This window comes from Onychostruthus taczanowskii, unplaced genomic scaffold (genome assembly GCF_017590055.1).
Source record: "Onychostruthus taczanowskii isolate IOZ18803 unplaced genomic scaffold, ASM1759005v1 scaffold4, whole genome shotgun sequence".
Taxonomy (NCBI): Eukaryota; Metazoa; Chordata; class Aves; order Passeriformes; family Passeridae; genus Onychostruthus; species Onychostruthus taczanowskii.
The window spans coordinates 5,017,551-5,032,232 of record NW_024501459.1 but is presented as its reverse complement, the minus strand read 5'-3'; the positions used below and the strand labels follow the sequence as shown (position 1 = coordinate 5,032,232).

The window sequence follows — 14,682 nt, the reverse complement described above, 5'->3', positions numbered from 1 at the left end:
AAGCAAAGCTGTAAGAGGTAAATCTCTGATCTTTGCCTCTTTAAGTCAAAAATAACATAGAAACATATAGAAATAAATAGGTAAACTGAAATATTACCTATTTCACTACCAGCAACAAAAATACACCCAAAGAAAATGAAGAAAGCTTTGGCTCATAGAATTATGATCATGAAGAGGAATATATCACAGAAAAGAATTAAAGAATTGAAGCGATGACTGGCAGTTTTCTTCTGTAATGTAGAAAGGTACTTACTCTTCAGTCTTGGCTTGTATCTTCAATAAATATTGTGCTATAAAAAGTAGAATATAGTTATAGGAAAAAGAAATCTTTATGTAAATCTAGTAGTAGAAGAATGTGTATCTTCCCTTGGAAGAGTAAAATGTGGCCCAGTTGCATAACTGTGTGCCACTCACTTCTGCTTCTTTACATTTTGCACAGTCCAGTGAAGATCACATCTCCATTAAAAATGTATTTATATACAACCATTCTTGGCAAAATTTTCCATACCTAGGCAACAGGCTTGCATAAATCCACCAAGGATGCTCTCAGAGGATGATTCCTATGTTCATGTGTTGATGCAAAAGAAAAGTAAAAATATTCTGAAACCAAAGAAAAACTGTTCAAGGAAAGCTGTGCTCATGACCCCCAATATTTTCAGGTTGGTTTCTTTCCAGCTGCACTGTTAATCCAGCTTCTCCATTTCCCCCAAACTTCTGGAGACCCCTACAATCCCAAAGTGGACTAATAGCTGCTGAAATCACCATCAAGGGGAAGTTGCTGGTGGTTTCCAACAGCTATCAGCCTCTGTCTCCCCTTAGACATGTAGTGGCCGTAGCTGAAATAGAGTCCCCATTGTGACTACAGGTGCCAAGCTGGCTCCCAGCCAGAATGCCATCTTGCCAGTAGGGTGGTGGACCTTCTGATTTCCTTTCACACTGGAGCAATGGATTTGTCCTTGCACAGGTGATTGCTTCAGGAACAAAAGGAGCACAATGCCAACCCCACAGCAACTTGATGTGAGGTTTGCCAAAGTGGCCCAAATCCAGACTGCAGGACCAGAACAATACCAGCACTTGCATAGAGAAGATGGAAATAGCTGTAAACAACAGAGAGGTTCTTAAGATTCCACCCTTCTTATGGAATAGGTACAGGTGTCACTGAATCTCCATGGCTTCTAAATGCAGATGTAGAGTGAATTGTGAGTGTGATGAAGGAGGGGACATGAAGTAAGTGCTACACTTAATGGATGCCAAACTCAGGCAGTAAATCATATAATCATAGAATGGTTTGGATTGGAAATGAACGTTAAAGAAAATCTAGTTCCAGCCCCACTGCCATGGACAGGAACAACTTCCACTGGGTTGCTCAGACTCCCGTCCATGCTGGTCTTGAACACTTCCGGGGATGGAAAGTCCACAACGTCTCTGGGCAACCTGTCCCAGTGCCTCACCATCCTCACAGTAAAGATTTTCTTCCTCATATCTAATCTAAATCTACCTTCTTTTGTTTTAAAACCGGTGCCACTTTTCTGATCACTACATGTTTGTGCAAAAAGTCCCTTTCCATACTTCTTATGTACTGGAGAGCTGACAGCTAAAGAGCAACTAGTAAGCTACAGGGCAGTGCACCTCTTTAAAAGGGAGCGAGGGGTGGAGGGAGGGAGGGAGAGGGAAGGATGGAAGTAAGGAAGGAAGGAAGGAAGGAAGGAAGGAAGGAAGGAAGGAAGGAAGGAAGGAAGGAAGGAAGGAAGGAAGGAAGGAAGGAAGGAAGGAAGGAAGGAAGGAAGGAAGGAAGGAAGGAAGGAAGGAAGGAAGGAAGGAAGGAAGGAAGGAAGGAAGGAAGGAAGGAAGGAAGGAAGGAAGGAAGGAAGGAAGGAAGGAAGGAAGGAAGGAAAAGAGCACCAACAGAAGAAAAGCAAAGGGAAGCAAAGTGAGGCAGAAGGTGCCGTTGCATTCCCTGCTCCATCTGCTGGAGCAGCCCAGAACAGCTTGTAGTGTTCACCCAGACAATTGGATTGCTGCAGTCTTCTCCTGGCTTGTTACCTAACTACCTTTCTTCAAATAATTACTTGGTAGCAGTGAGCTGCATCATTTTTGTAATCACATCTGAGGTTTGATTTCTCCCTGTTAAGTGTTTTGAGCACCTGCAATTGCACATTTAGATGTAACAGGATAATGTAGAAGCTTCTGTTTTGTTATGAAATAATACAATACAACTCATCTCCAGAGTTTAAAAGCAGAAAAAATTGCTTTAAGAAAATGCAGTTCGCTGTACTGGATGAGTGGTAATAACTCCTCGTGGTTTATTTTACAGCCATTTCCTTTTCCTGCTTGGGTTCCCGTATGAGTTCTCTTTTGTCTCCACTTTCATAATTGCTCTCTTTACAGCTTCTCCTCAGCAATACTTAGAAAAAGGTAACTTTCATAAATCTTAATATTCTCAATTGTTACTTTAATCATATGTTTAATAGTTCCCTTTCCTTTTTTTTTCTATTAAAATATTTTAATTCGAGTAAAGTATGGTGTTTCTGATTGAGATTTAGTTTTTAATGCTTGATATTAAAGGGAAGATGGTGGCATTGTAGTGGCATTGTAAATCCCAGGTCTGATAGGAAAGTTACTGAACTTTCAACTGGCATTCCTAAAAAACAAAGAAAATCCCAGAGAGAAAATGAACTGATATGGTGCAAGTAAATCAAGTTCATGATCTGATATATAAGCACATTCAGAGGATACTCTGAGATAAATATGGAAATATTAACTTGGTCATTAGAGGAAATATCTGTCCTTGCTATTATTTAAATTCTCAGGGCAATTGTCCTGAAACAGGATGCAAATAAATCCAGTTCCCAAGCCTGTCTAATTTTATAGCACATCAGTGTTGGTTATCCTAACGTAAATACAAGGCATTGTCTGTGCAGAGTGCTTCATCACAAAAAAATTACAGGGTCAAATATATCACAATGATATCAGATTACAAAAGTGCTGTACCTCTACAATCTACATACAATCTACAGGGGAAAAAATATGATGGTGATGATGATTTTTTTTTTAATTTTATTTTAAATTTTTTTTAAGGAAACAGGAACATGCTATTTTCCTGGAGTCAGATGACTCACAAATTCTGCAGAAGGCAGAGTATAATGTAGGCAAAGTCTGTCCTCTAAACAGCCATGACAGTTGTTAAAATAGAGCTGTGGAGTGATACTGTAGTAGCATGAATTTATTTTAGGTTGTGTAGATCATTAAATAATTAAACTATGGCATTATTCTTTACAGCACCTTTAATATAATTTCACTCATTTTAGATAGTCTATTATAATTTAAGTATACAAGACTTCCACCTATTCCATTGACCCAGGAAAACTAGGAAAAAGGTGAATCCAGCAAGGGATCTGTTGGAATTATATCTGGAATTACAGTCTCTCTGGGGAAGATACTACATTTCTGGCATGATCACTTGTAACAGCAGCTGGTTTGTGTTGTGCCATGGTGTGCCATGGTGTGTCAGGTCTGTTGTTGTGAGGGGACACGGCAGCCAGTGTTCTCTTCCCTGTGCCTGGAGCATTGCTGATGCCTTTCAGCTTGCAGACATATGATGGCTGTGCCAAGTCAACACTGATGCTGCACAAGGACCTTAAATTTCTGGACTGTCCCCACAGTACCGGATCCTCTGTGCTGACAGCCATCATTCCTCTCTAAAAATAGATGTTTCTTGTGGCTGGTGAGGAGTAAAGTCTTATTTCTTGTTCTCTTTAACATTTTCAGTGATCCCAAAAAAGCCAGGTTTTCAGCTTGGCCCTCAGAAACCCCAGTGATCTTACCCAGCATATCTCCATATCTTCATTAAAGTGATACTTGATATAAATACAAAGAAAAATACATAGGCTTATGGAAGAAATACCATTTTTGGTGTATGGAAAGAAGAGACAAATATTTACTTGCAAAGTTCAGTGGCTGCTGTAGAACACAACACACAAGTGCCACACAAGGAGGTTTACCAGTAGGTGGTGACATATAATTATCTATTTGTTATTTTCTGGCTGCAAAGATTCTGAGCTACAAGCAGCTTCACTATGCAACTTCTTGTTTAAGCTTTCCTTTTGTATTGCTCCACCTTTCTGAGATCTCTTTTACAAGTTTCACAGCTGCAGAAGTGTTTCATAGCTGCAATTGCATCTTCTGGCTGTAGTATGTCAGCCTGCTCCTGTTCCGTGAACAGCAGGGCTGCCTTCCCACTGCTGAGCAAAATGCTTGGTTTGTGTGGTTTCAGGGTTTTTTATCAGTTGATGAAAGAAAATAAACCAGTTCTCACAACACGTGCATGAGGAAAAAAAGCCGATCCTTTCTTTGTAGTGTGTACTTCTTATTTACTCCCCTTACTTATTTACTTTAGTTTTAGAGTTAGCTGTGTGGAAATCTGCTGTTTACTGCCAAATGTAATCAGCAGCCTCTCCTAAGTCCATCACCCCCTTCTGCGCATCAGTGCTCCCAGGTTATGAAGCCGCCAGTAACCCTGGAAAAAGATTATTCCCCTCAGCTTGGTCTATCTATTATTTTCTAGTAATTTAACTACCATCTGTGGGTTGTGACTAATGAAAGCCATATAGGTACAGCAAATTAGATGCAGCTCAGGTTTAGATAATGAGCAGTTTTGGAACAGCAGGAGGAAACAAGCCTTAAGGCTTCTCTTAGGCTTCAGGAATCACCACAGAAGTGAGCTGTTTTATGGGAAACGTATTGGCTCCATGGAGGCCACAGCTCAATTCACTGGCTGGAGCAGAGGTGATAGATAAAGAGTGCTCCTGGCAGCCTCTGCCCACAGCCAGTGGGTGTATCTGGGTGAAAAGTGTCGTGGTGCCCTTTGGGGGAAAGTGGTGCAATCTAACCGTGCATCGGTCTCACCACAGTTGCTGACCCTGAAGACACGAGCAGACCTTGTGCGGGCACGGCTGCCCTCGGAGCCTGTGTGGGCAGCCAGGCTGGGCTGGAAGCGGCTGCTAAATGCGCTGTACTGGGTGAAATGTCAGCATGCTCTCTTGCCTGCATCCACGTGCTCTTGAGCTGCTCTTTCTGAACCCGTTCTAGCTCAGTGTTCATTAGGGCTTGACCAAAAGGACCTATTACAGTTCTTGAAAGGTTTTGCATTTTCTAGCTACTATTTGATACATTGCTGAGCTCTTGATGAACACCCATGCTCAAACCTGCAGTGACAAAGGTTTATACATTCAAACATATGCGGTGCTTTATTCCTGATGCTGTCACTGGCCTGAGTTAAGTCTTGAGCCCAAGTTGTGTCGGTTTTTCATATTAATAGTCTTCTTACACAAGGACTTTTCTTCACTAAGCCAAGTCATTATGTTATTTCTGACTGCACCCATAACTCTTGTTGGTCACCCCCTTGGGCTGGGGCAAGACAGCCAAGCTCATACACAACGCACAAAGGGCTGCAGAAAACGTACTATCTGTCAACCAGTAGGACCACATGGTGCTTTTAATCCCTGCTGTAAAGACTGGTGGCAGCTGCCTGAGCTTTGTCCATGGGAAATAGTGTATTTGTCAGAAGACCACAAAAATACCACACCCAGAATATCACGGCACTCCACTGGAGCTGCTGAAAATCAGGGAAGCCTAATGCCCACTAATATAAATGGAAGGAGATTCACACTTATTGTCTGCTAAATTTGGTGGAGTATCTGTGTCAGACAAGATTCCTGCTTGCCTTTATCACAAGGACATAAGTCACAGCCTGCAGCCTGTTGTAATACAGGCTGGCTTTGGGACTGTGGATTGGCCTAATTAAGACTTTCCTGAGAGAAAAAGCAATTGTTTCAGGTAAATTACCAAGCAGCTCCTGTGCTCTGCCTACACCTGGTTGTACTTTTAGAACTATTATATATGTACAAAGCAGAAAGTGAAAGAAGGAGGGCAGCTTTAGAGAAGTTACTGCTGCTGTTTGCTGGCAGCAGGATGCCATTTATAAATGACGTTATCATCACTTTGCAGCACAATAACTCAAAGCACAGAGGGAAGAGGCAACTATGATGGCAGCTCTACCTAGTGCAACACAAGATGTGATGAGGGGATGCAGGCAGCTGTTACTGGTTAAATGTTATTCCTGGGTGCTGGACACAAAACAGACAGTAGCTTCTGACTTTCTTTTTCAGTGTTGTTTCAACCACACATGCAAAAAGAATCAGATGCCAATATAATAAAATTATTATTCTTGTTTAGGATGAAGAAGTCACAGGATGAAATCAAAGATGACACCCAGAACTGAATTTTTCAATAATGCAAATAGGCAGGAAATGGAAAAGTAAGGTTTTTATAAAGCAATTATATAATATCAAGCTAAATTCAGCTGATGAAAAAGAACTTTTTATGGGAAAATAAATGAAGCACCTGTGCTTAAATGAAAATGGGATGGAAGACTGAAGCTGACATGCAAAAGGAGTGATTTTTAGATTAAATGATGGCAAACCTTGATGCTGCAAATAAGGTTAATTTCTTCAGTATAGTAACTTAAAAATTGACTCAAATGTAATGGCATGTGCACAGTTACCCCATGCCTCTCTGCCTGCTCTGGTTTGAAGCCAGGACAATATTTCCACCTGCCAGATTTGAGTGTACTGTTCAATTGCAACAGCATGTTATCCAAATCTTTACTGTTTTATCACACAACTGTAGGGACACCAACAAAAACTTGTTCAAAAGTAAGTGTGAAAAACCCTTCACTTTCTCTCTTAGAAACATATTAGGCCTTAGATGACTAATGAAACATCACTATACCTGAGCTGCCTCCTTGATGGCTTGATGCCAAGTATAGGAGCAAGCCAAGGTTTGAATTCTCATTAAGTCAGCAACAGAATGGAGAAAATGTCTAGTGGGAAAATAAAAGGTGGTCCAAGGACAATGAAAAAAAACTGAAACCAGTGTGGTTGTCTAGATCTACTTTTCTTTTCTTTTATGATTCACCCTATGATTCTGTGAAAGACCATTGTTACCCTTTCTTCCAGGCAAATGTTGTTAGAGGAAGTAAGTCCACCTCCGCAGCCATCCCTTTGCCCAACTGCTGAACCCCGCCGTTCCCTCTTGCAGTGGCACACCAGAGCCCACAAGGAGAAGGGAGGGGGAACAGGCTGGCAGCTGAAGGGCAGCACGGGCTGCAGCACCAGTCAGTGCAGTCTGAATCTCCTGGACACCGGTCAGTAGCCATTTCATATATTGCTAAACTTGAACTATAAACTGCAATTGGTAAATCTGCAGGATTAATCAAAATACACCTGGCTAACCTTCGAATTATCAACTATTACAGCTGTTTGGTTACTTTGGAACTGCTGCTGCTACGTGACATTAGCTCAAGGCCAGATCTGCAACTGTCGGCATCAATCCGGCGAAGCGCTCTGCAGAAAGGTGACAGCAGAGAGGGAACAAGCTCTCTCCAGAAATGGTTAATCAATAGCTTGCTAAGTTGACTCAGTGCCATTAGATACAGTAGTGTACCCACTATATATAAATTGTGACCTGTCTTCTGCTTCATTCTCAGTCACCTCTCCTGCTGTCCTGGTAGTTACCCATTTTCCACTTGGAAGCTTTTGGGCATTACCAGAAATGTTCCTAGCATCCTGGATCTGGGGAACGGCAGTAATACTTTGTTGTGTGTCTTGGTTTCTTCTAGGGAGGAGGAGAAGGTAAGGACTCTTTCTGTAAAAGCATCTCAGTGTGCCTGGCCTTTATTTGTGTCAAATATCCTGTGTACATCACTGAGAGAACTGCAGTCAGACATATGCAGGACAGCATAGACAATGCTGTAGTTTGGTCTTTTGAGAGATTTATGTTCCAATCGAATTTTTGTGTATGAACTTTGCAATAATAGTGTAGTGATGCTTAGAAGTAGCTGTAGATACAAATCTATGCATAAGCGAAGCAATTACAATATGAATATGTATGTCCTGAGTTCCTAAAGTCCTGGGCTGTAATTTCACCTATATTGAAATCACAGTGAATACCTTCTTGTATGTAATTATTGTTTAATACCTATTTACAAACACTTTTATATTATATCTAGTAACACAATTTAATACAGGTAATATTTATGTATGAGGTATATTCCTTAAAAGCATTTATCCTACTGACACGTTTACATAAGGAATGAGTAATTTGCTTAACTCTTCTTATTTTTTAACTTCCACAGTAATTTTCTAGTTTTATTTTTAAAAGTTTAATTTAAAAAAGGTGAAAATAATTAACTTAATTTACTGCAAAAGCTGAAACATTATATGAAAGTTATTTCAGCAGTCGTAATGTCCTTATACAGGAAAGCTGTTTCTACTCAAAAAAGAAGATAATTTAAACATATACTTTGCTTTAAGTATCTGCTTAATTTATAGCATGTGCTTGATGACATGTCATCTGAAACACTAGCTCTTATGCTTACTGAGGATCATACCAAAATTAATGGGATATCCCAATAATAACCTTTCTATGCTAAAAAGTTTCTTTGCTTGCTATTCAAATTATATTGTGGATAAAATTGTCCAAAAATGTATTAGATAATTAGCAGTGTGATGGATTATTTATTAATGTGACAATTTCATACCTGTGTTAGCTAATGGCAATAATTTTGCATTTGGACAGGTGAAAAATATACATCTGATCCAGGGAAAAGAAATATGACCTAATCAAACTGGTTTATTATGTGTTTTATTATGTCTATTAATAGTTAAAGTTGTTCTTTATTACATAGCTTAGCTCTTAAATGGGAGAAAATTATTTGTAAATAAACTACTTATTTAGGATTTTTTCTTCTTTTTTTTTTCACATTACACAAAACCTAACATCAGTATTTTACATACCTGATAGTCCTGGAGAAAAGATCTTTATACATAATTTTAAACTGAGCTTTTGTTTTGTGTTTTTTAGGCGGCAAGGTGAGCCACCACTTGAAAATGGGTTCCTTCCATACCTGGGCTGTGCCTTGAAGTTTGGTGCCAACCCCCTTGAATTCCTCAAAGAAAAGCAGAAGAAGCACGGCCACATCTTCACTTGCCATGTAGCAGGGAAATACATTCACTTCCTCACTGACCCTTTTTCATACCATGCATTGATGCGCCAGGGAAAACATTTGGACTGGAAAAAGTTCCACTTTGCTACTTCTGCCAAGGTATTCCTGGTTTTAATATCTAACATGAAAAGTATCTGCTGACATACCCAGTTAATCCCTGTAAACATAACTATGCCTTTGGATAGTTATGGATTGGATTCACATTTCTTCACTTTTACTGGTTTGAAATGTTGAGGAATTTTTTTTCCTCTTCCTGAATGGAAAATAAATTTGCAGTGATTTGGATTGTTCTAAGACTATACATTATTCTAAGACTGTACATTATTTTGTTACATTATTATCCTTCCCTCTAGTAAGCTATGAAGTTACACTTTGGCTTTTGTTTCTGTTAGACTTCATCATCCAGGTAAAGACAACCTTACTTATCATGCATACAATTTATTTTGTGGCAGGCTTTTGGGCATGGTAGCATTGACCCAGCGGAGGGAAACACCACTGAAAATTTTCATCAGACTTTCATTAGAACCCTTCAAGGCAATGCCCTAGATGCCCTCATTGAAGCAATGATGGAAAACCTACAGTATGTCATGCTGCAGTCAAGAGCACCTAAGCTTCAGTCTAACACTTGGGTGACAGAAGGACTTTATACCTTCTGTTGCCAAGTGATGTTCGAGTCTGGCTTTTTAACACTTTTTGGTAAAGAATTAAATTCAAATAATGACAAAAACCTATCATTAAAGCAGGAAACTGAGAGAGCTCATATCCTAAATGCCCTTGAAAACTTCAAGGAATTCGATAAGATTTTCCCAGCCCTCGTGGCAGGGCTGCCTATCCACCTCTTCAAGAGTGCCCACAGCGCGCGTGAGAAGCTGGGAGAGGCTCTCCTGCACAAGAACCTCCTGAAAAGGGACAACCTCTCTGAGCTTGTCACCCTCCGCATGTTCCTGAATGACACCCTGTCAACCTTCGATGACATGGAGAAAGCCAAGACCCACGTGGCCGTGCTCTGGGCCTCTCAAGCAAACACCATTCCTGCCACCTTTTGGACCTTGTTCTATCTTCTTAAGTAAGTCCCAATACTTGTTGCTCCCAAACAAGCAAAATATTTATCTTTCAGCAACCAATTCAATAGTACAGGCCAATTCCACTCCTTGATACCTCATCAGTGATAAAAAACTTACTGTCTGCAACAGAAGTGCTGTGTTGTTCAGGACTTCCACAGAAAAGCCCTTCACCCACCTGACAACGAGTAGTGGTAGCACAGAAAAATTCTTTAGAAGCTTTTTTTTTTTTTTTAAGAAACAGCACTCTAGGGCTATGATACACTTTGTCAAGAAAGCTTTGGAGTAAATCTGTATGATATGACATTAAAAGTGCTAGTTGCAGTCAAAACATTAATTGTATTAAAGGCTACAAATATAACTAGACATTTTTAGACCATCTCACTAGAGCAGGCAAAATGAGGTTTAACTTCATTATTGTTTTCACAGATACTTAGAAGAAAATAATTTATAAGTTGATAGATCCCACTGAAGCTCTACTGTAGATTGCACCTGCTGAACTTGTTACTTGTGAGACAAGTGCACAGCTCAGATAATGCTATCAAATGTCCATTCTAGAGTGGGCCTTTCTGGATCATCTGCTTCAGCATAACTAACTCTGAAGTATGTGTTGAAATTCCCAATGCTTTTACTTATCATATCTACTTGCCAATGCTAATTTTTGAGGTTATTTTGTACTTTTTGTTCCAAGAATGCATTTGCTTAGATTTGCTGGACTTGGAGTCTTTTAACACCCTGATTGTGCCTTTGTCAAGACACAATTGCACCCTCTTTTATTGTGTCTATATATTTCGCCAAAGCTCATATATTCCATGTCTGAAAGAAAGGCTAGATGGTGAAGGGTGGGCTCTTAGTATTAGGAAGATTCTTTCAGCTAGACAGAATATTGTCACATCAGCCAGAATAAATGATGTTATAAAACTGATCTATAATCCTGTTCCTAAACTTTCTACCTGCAGTGGGGCTATTTTCTAATCTAGAACTGGCTGATTTTTTTTTTCTTATTTTTGGCATTGCTTTGTAGTGCCGGTACTGTTTATTACACACATCGGTTCTGTCCCACTTGTCATTGCAGACAAAATGAAATACTTGGGATTCCCTTCTTTTTTTTTTTTTTTTCCTTTGAAGTTATCATAGCTTTTCCAAGAGATAAAAAATGGAACCACACCATTTTGCTGCAACATTTTTATTTTAGAAGGTTGTACTTGTTGGCCAACAAAATAAATTTTAGTCAGGAAGAAAGTTAATAGCAAAACCACTTCTTAAAGAATTTTCAAATTTATGTTATATCTTTGCTCTTTTGATCTTAGGAGTCCAGAAGCAATGAGAGCTGCTACCAAAGAAGTGCAAAGTGTTTTGGAAAGTGCTGAAGAGAGTATCAGCTTAGATGGCAAACATATTTCCTTGAACCGGAAACAGCTGGATAATATGCCTATACTAGGTATGACTATTTTATGCAGGATTATTTTATGCAGAAATCACACTACAATTTCCATGGTCTTCTATTTATTACCATATAAATCCTTGCTGTAGAATTCCTATGGAATTAAGAAAGAAACAGTAGAACAGGAAACTGTATGTTCCTTAGCAATAGCCAACACAACCAGGCTTCCCAGTTTGCCAGGTGGTACTGAGACTATCAAAATTCACATGAACAGCACTTTTTCATGAATAATGGCATGTCTCAACAATCCTACACTGCTACATAACACAGACCCATGGATAATTCTGAACAATATTTTGTTTGGTTACGTCTTTAAACCAAATAAAAAGGTGTTGCCAAAATTTAAATCCCTATTCTTATCACGTGAAGCAATGTTTTCTAATACCATTACTTCTATTACCTCACAATAATTTTCAAATTATAAGCACAGAGAGAAGTTACAGAGAGTTATGATAATGTTGCTTTTTAACTACTGTTACTTTAACAAAAAGTCAGCTAATATTGAAACAAAAAATTCCCATATTACTTTCTTTCTGAGTATGGGTTTCTATACAGGACCTCTTAAAGCTTCAGAAAATTCTGCTCACCGCATTGTTTCCTTTTCTTGTTATGTTTTCAGTTTCCACTAGTTTGGTCTTTATCTCAGAGTGAAAATATGTCTCACTTTTGAACATTCTGTTTCATCCACTCTAAGAATTTTTTGTGGGGAAAGCAGATTAGGCTCTCAGTGGTATCTGCAGAAGGGATAGAAATGCTAGAAAGAAATGAGAAACACTTTCTTAGGCATTTAGAAAGGTAATATTAAAATATTTCTTCTAATAAATTCAGGGTTTGATAATGACTCTGAAATAGCTCAATATGCATGACCTGCCCCCAGTATGTGAATGCACTGTTTCCATGGCGATCATTCCTTGTCCTCTCCCAACAGACAGCATCATCAAGGAGGCAATGAGGCTCTCCAGTGCATCCATGACTTTCCGAGTGGCCAAGGAGGATTTCACTTTGCACTTGGAGAACGACTTCTACAACATTCGCAAAGATGACGTTGTAGCGCTTTATCCTCAGCTGCTGCATTTCGATCCAGAAATCTATGCTGATCCCTTGGTAAGTATTTTTCCCAAATTGCATTAAACTTGGTGCTCTTGGCAGAAGTTAACAGGCCTTTAGATAAAGCATTTATTGGAGTGCCCCATGGCTGGTTTTCTGTTGTACCCCAGACAATCCATACTTACACCTGAAGGTGTGAAAACGGGAAACAAAAAAAAAAAAAAAAAAAAAAAAAAAAAAAAAAAAAAAAAAAAAAAGGGGGGAGTGAAAGCACTATCTGTAAAAGATGTTTTCGTGTAACCAAAAGGTGTGCTACCAGCCCCAGACAGCCCTCTACTTACTGCCTTTCTCAGTGAGGGAAGATCACTGTGATAAGGTGATCTTTGAAGGATAAGGATAATAGTTTCCCAAAGGCACAGAATTAGAATTCTTCCAGTTCTCCTTCTGCCACACAAACGAGAGCACAGGTTACAATCCTTATTTTTAGAGGTCAGGAAAGAAAAGGGGAGTTATCAGCAAAGAACCTGGGATCCTGTCCCACATAACAGAGCTTCTCAGAGGCCACTCTTTCTAAAACAGCACCATGGGGGCTGGTGGTACTGTACGATGCTTATTGCTGCAGACATCCCTTTCCCAGCCTGCATTTTGTGTCTTAGCAGCTTTATCTGACTTTTGAAGGTATCCAAATATCAAGGGACTCTTTTGTGGGTTTAATTGCAGACATTCAAACACGATCGCTTCCTGAACGAGAAGGGAGAGGAGAAGACCGACTTCTACCGGAATGGTCGGAAGCTGAAGCATTACTACATGCCTTTTGGGACAGGCATAGCAAAGTGCCCGGGCAGATTATTTGCTGTCCATGAGATTAAACAATTTTTGGCTCTGATTTTTTCGTATTTTGAGATAGAGCTCGTGGACAGCAATGTGAAATGTCCATCTCTAGATCAATCCCGTGCAGGACTGGGTATTTTGCAGCCATCCAATGACATTGATTTCAGGTATAGGCTGAAATGCTTATGAATATATGTTTTGTATTATGCATATACACTATGTACTAGTAGTACATAAATGCACTGTATATACTAACAGTACTAAATACACTGTATAACATATGCTTTATATACATTTTATGTATATATGCAAATGAAATGCTTCAAGTCTCGGGGGAAAATCTATGTGAAGATGCTAATTCACCATTTTAAAGAAAAATGTGCACCAGTGTGCTGTCAGCATGCAGTGGGTTTAATGCTCTCTTTTGATGCAAATATCTCCCTTTTTACCAACCATTTTGAAAGGCAAGTTAAGATTTTCCATTATGTGCATACAGCAGCCGGGTTGTTTTGGTTTTTTTTTCTGTCAGCAAATACTTTCCCACAGGTAGAATTTCATGAGCTAATTCATAATAATTTCAAAATTGTACTACAGTTAAAATATATTCTTTTCTACAATTGAAATATTGGGCAGGGGGGTGGGCCTCCTCACAGGTGAAATAAAGTTTTTGTTGTACAAAGGCAGATTCACAGTGGGGAGGGGAGAGTTTCCTGGGGAACTACATTTATGGTTTTATGAAAAACTGGAAGACTTGAAAAAAAACCTACAGAAATATTCACGTTCAAGTGAAACTGCAAAACTTGTATTATATTCTTTGTAAGATACTTATTTTTAGAAAGTGCTAACTGTGTTAAAATAAATTATATTGGCTGAACCAAATGCATCTCTAGACTGTTTGTTGTTTTAACATCTTAACATTATCAAAGGTTTATGCACTCATCCAAAGCCACCCAAACCAGTTTTAAACTATCCAGCTCAAACACCAATATGGAGATAAACAAATATCTGCCACATATTCACCTGTGGTTCTGGCTGCATCTAGCCTCATTGCCTAAACTACACATTTGCATAAGCCTCCTTAGTTATCCTGGTCAAATTCCACTAAAGTTACCATGGGTAATAGTATGCCCACACATTTTATTTTCCGTGGTGGCATGTCCATAAGAACAATTGTTTCAGGGTTAATATAATTTAGTTCTCTCTAACATCCCTGTCCTTTTCTGATGCAAGTGGCA

At 39.2% G+C, this 14,682-nt stretch overlaps 1 protein-coding gene across 2 annotated transcripts; it reads left to right on the top strand.

The window, feature by feature from the left end:
- The first annotated feature begins 7,124 nt into the window (after positions 1-7,124).
- On the top strand, positions 7,125-14,297 carry LOC121340198 (cytochrome P450 7A1). Of its 2 annotated transcripts, XM_041412776.1 has the most exons (8): positions 7,131-7,204; positions 7,316-7,413; positions 7,547-7,691; positions 8,923-9,163; positions 9,517-10,130; positions 11,436-11,566; positions 12,498-12,673; positions 13,337-14,297. In XM_041412776.1, exons 3-8 carry the CDS (start codon positions 7,612-7,614, stop codon positions 13,634-13,636), a joined length of 1,542 nt encoding a protein of 513 aa, XP_041268710.1. In that variant the 5' UTR covers positions 7,131-7,204; positions 7,316-7,413; positions 7,547-7,611; the 3' UTR covers positions 13,637-14,297. The 2 variants fall into 2 exon arrangements, with proteins under 2 accessions (XP_041268711.1, XP_041268710.1); XM_041412777.1 differs by lacking the exon at positions 7,547-7,691 and having other exon boundaries at positions 7,125-7,204.
- Positions 14,298-14,682: the final 385 nt, after the last annotated feature.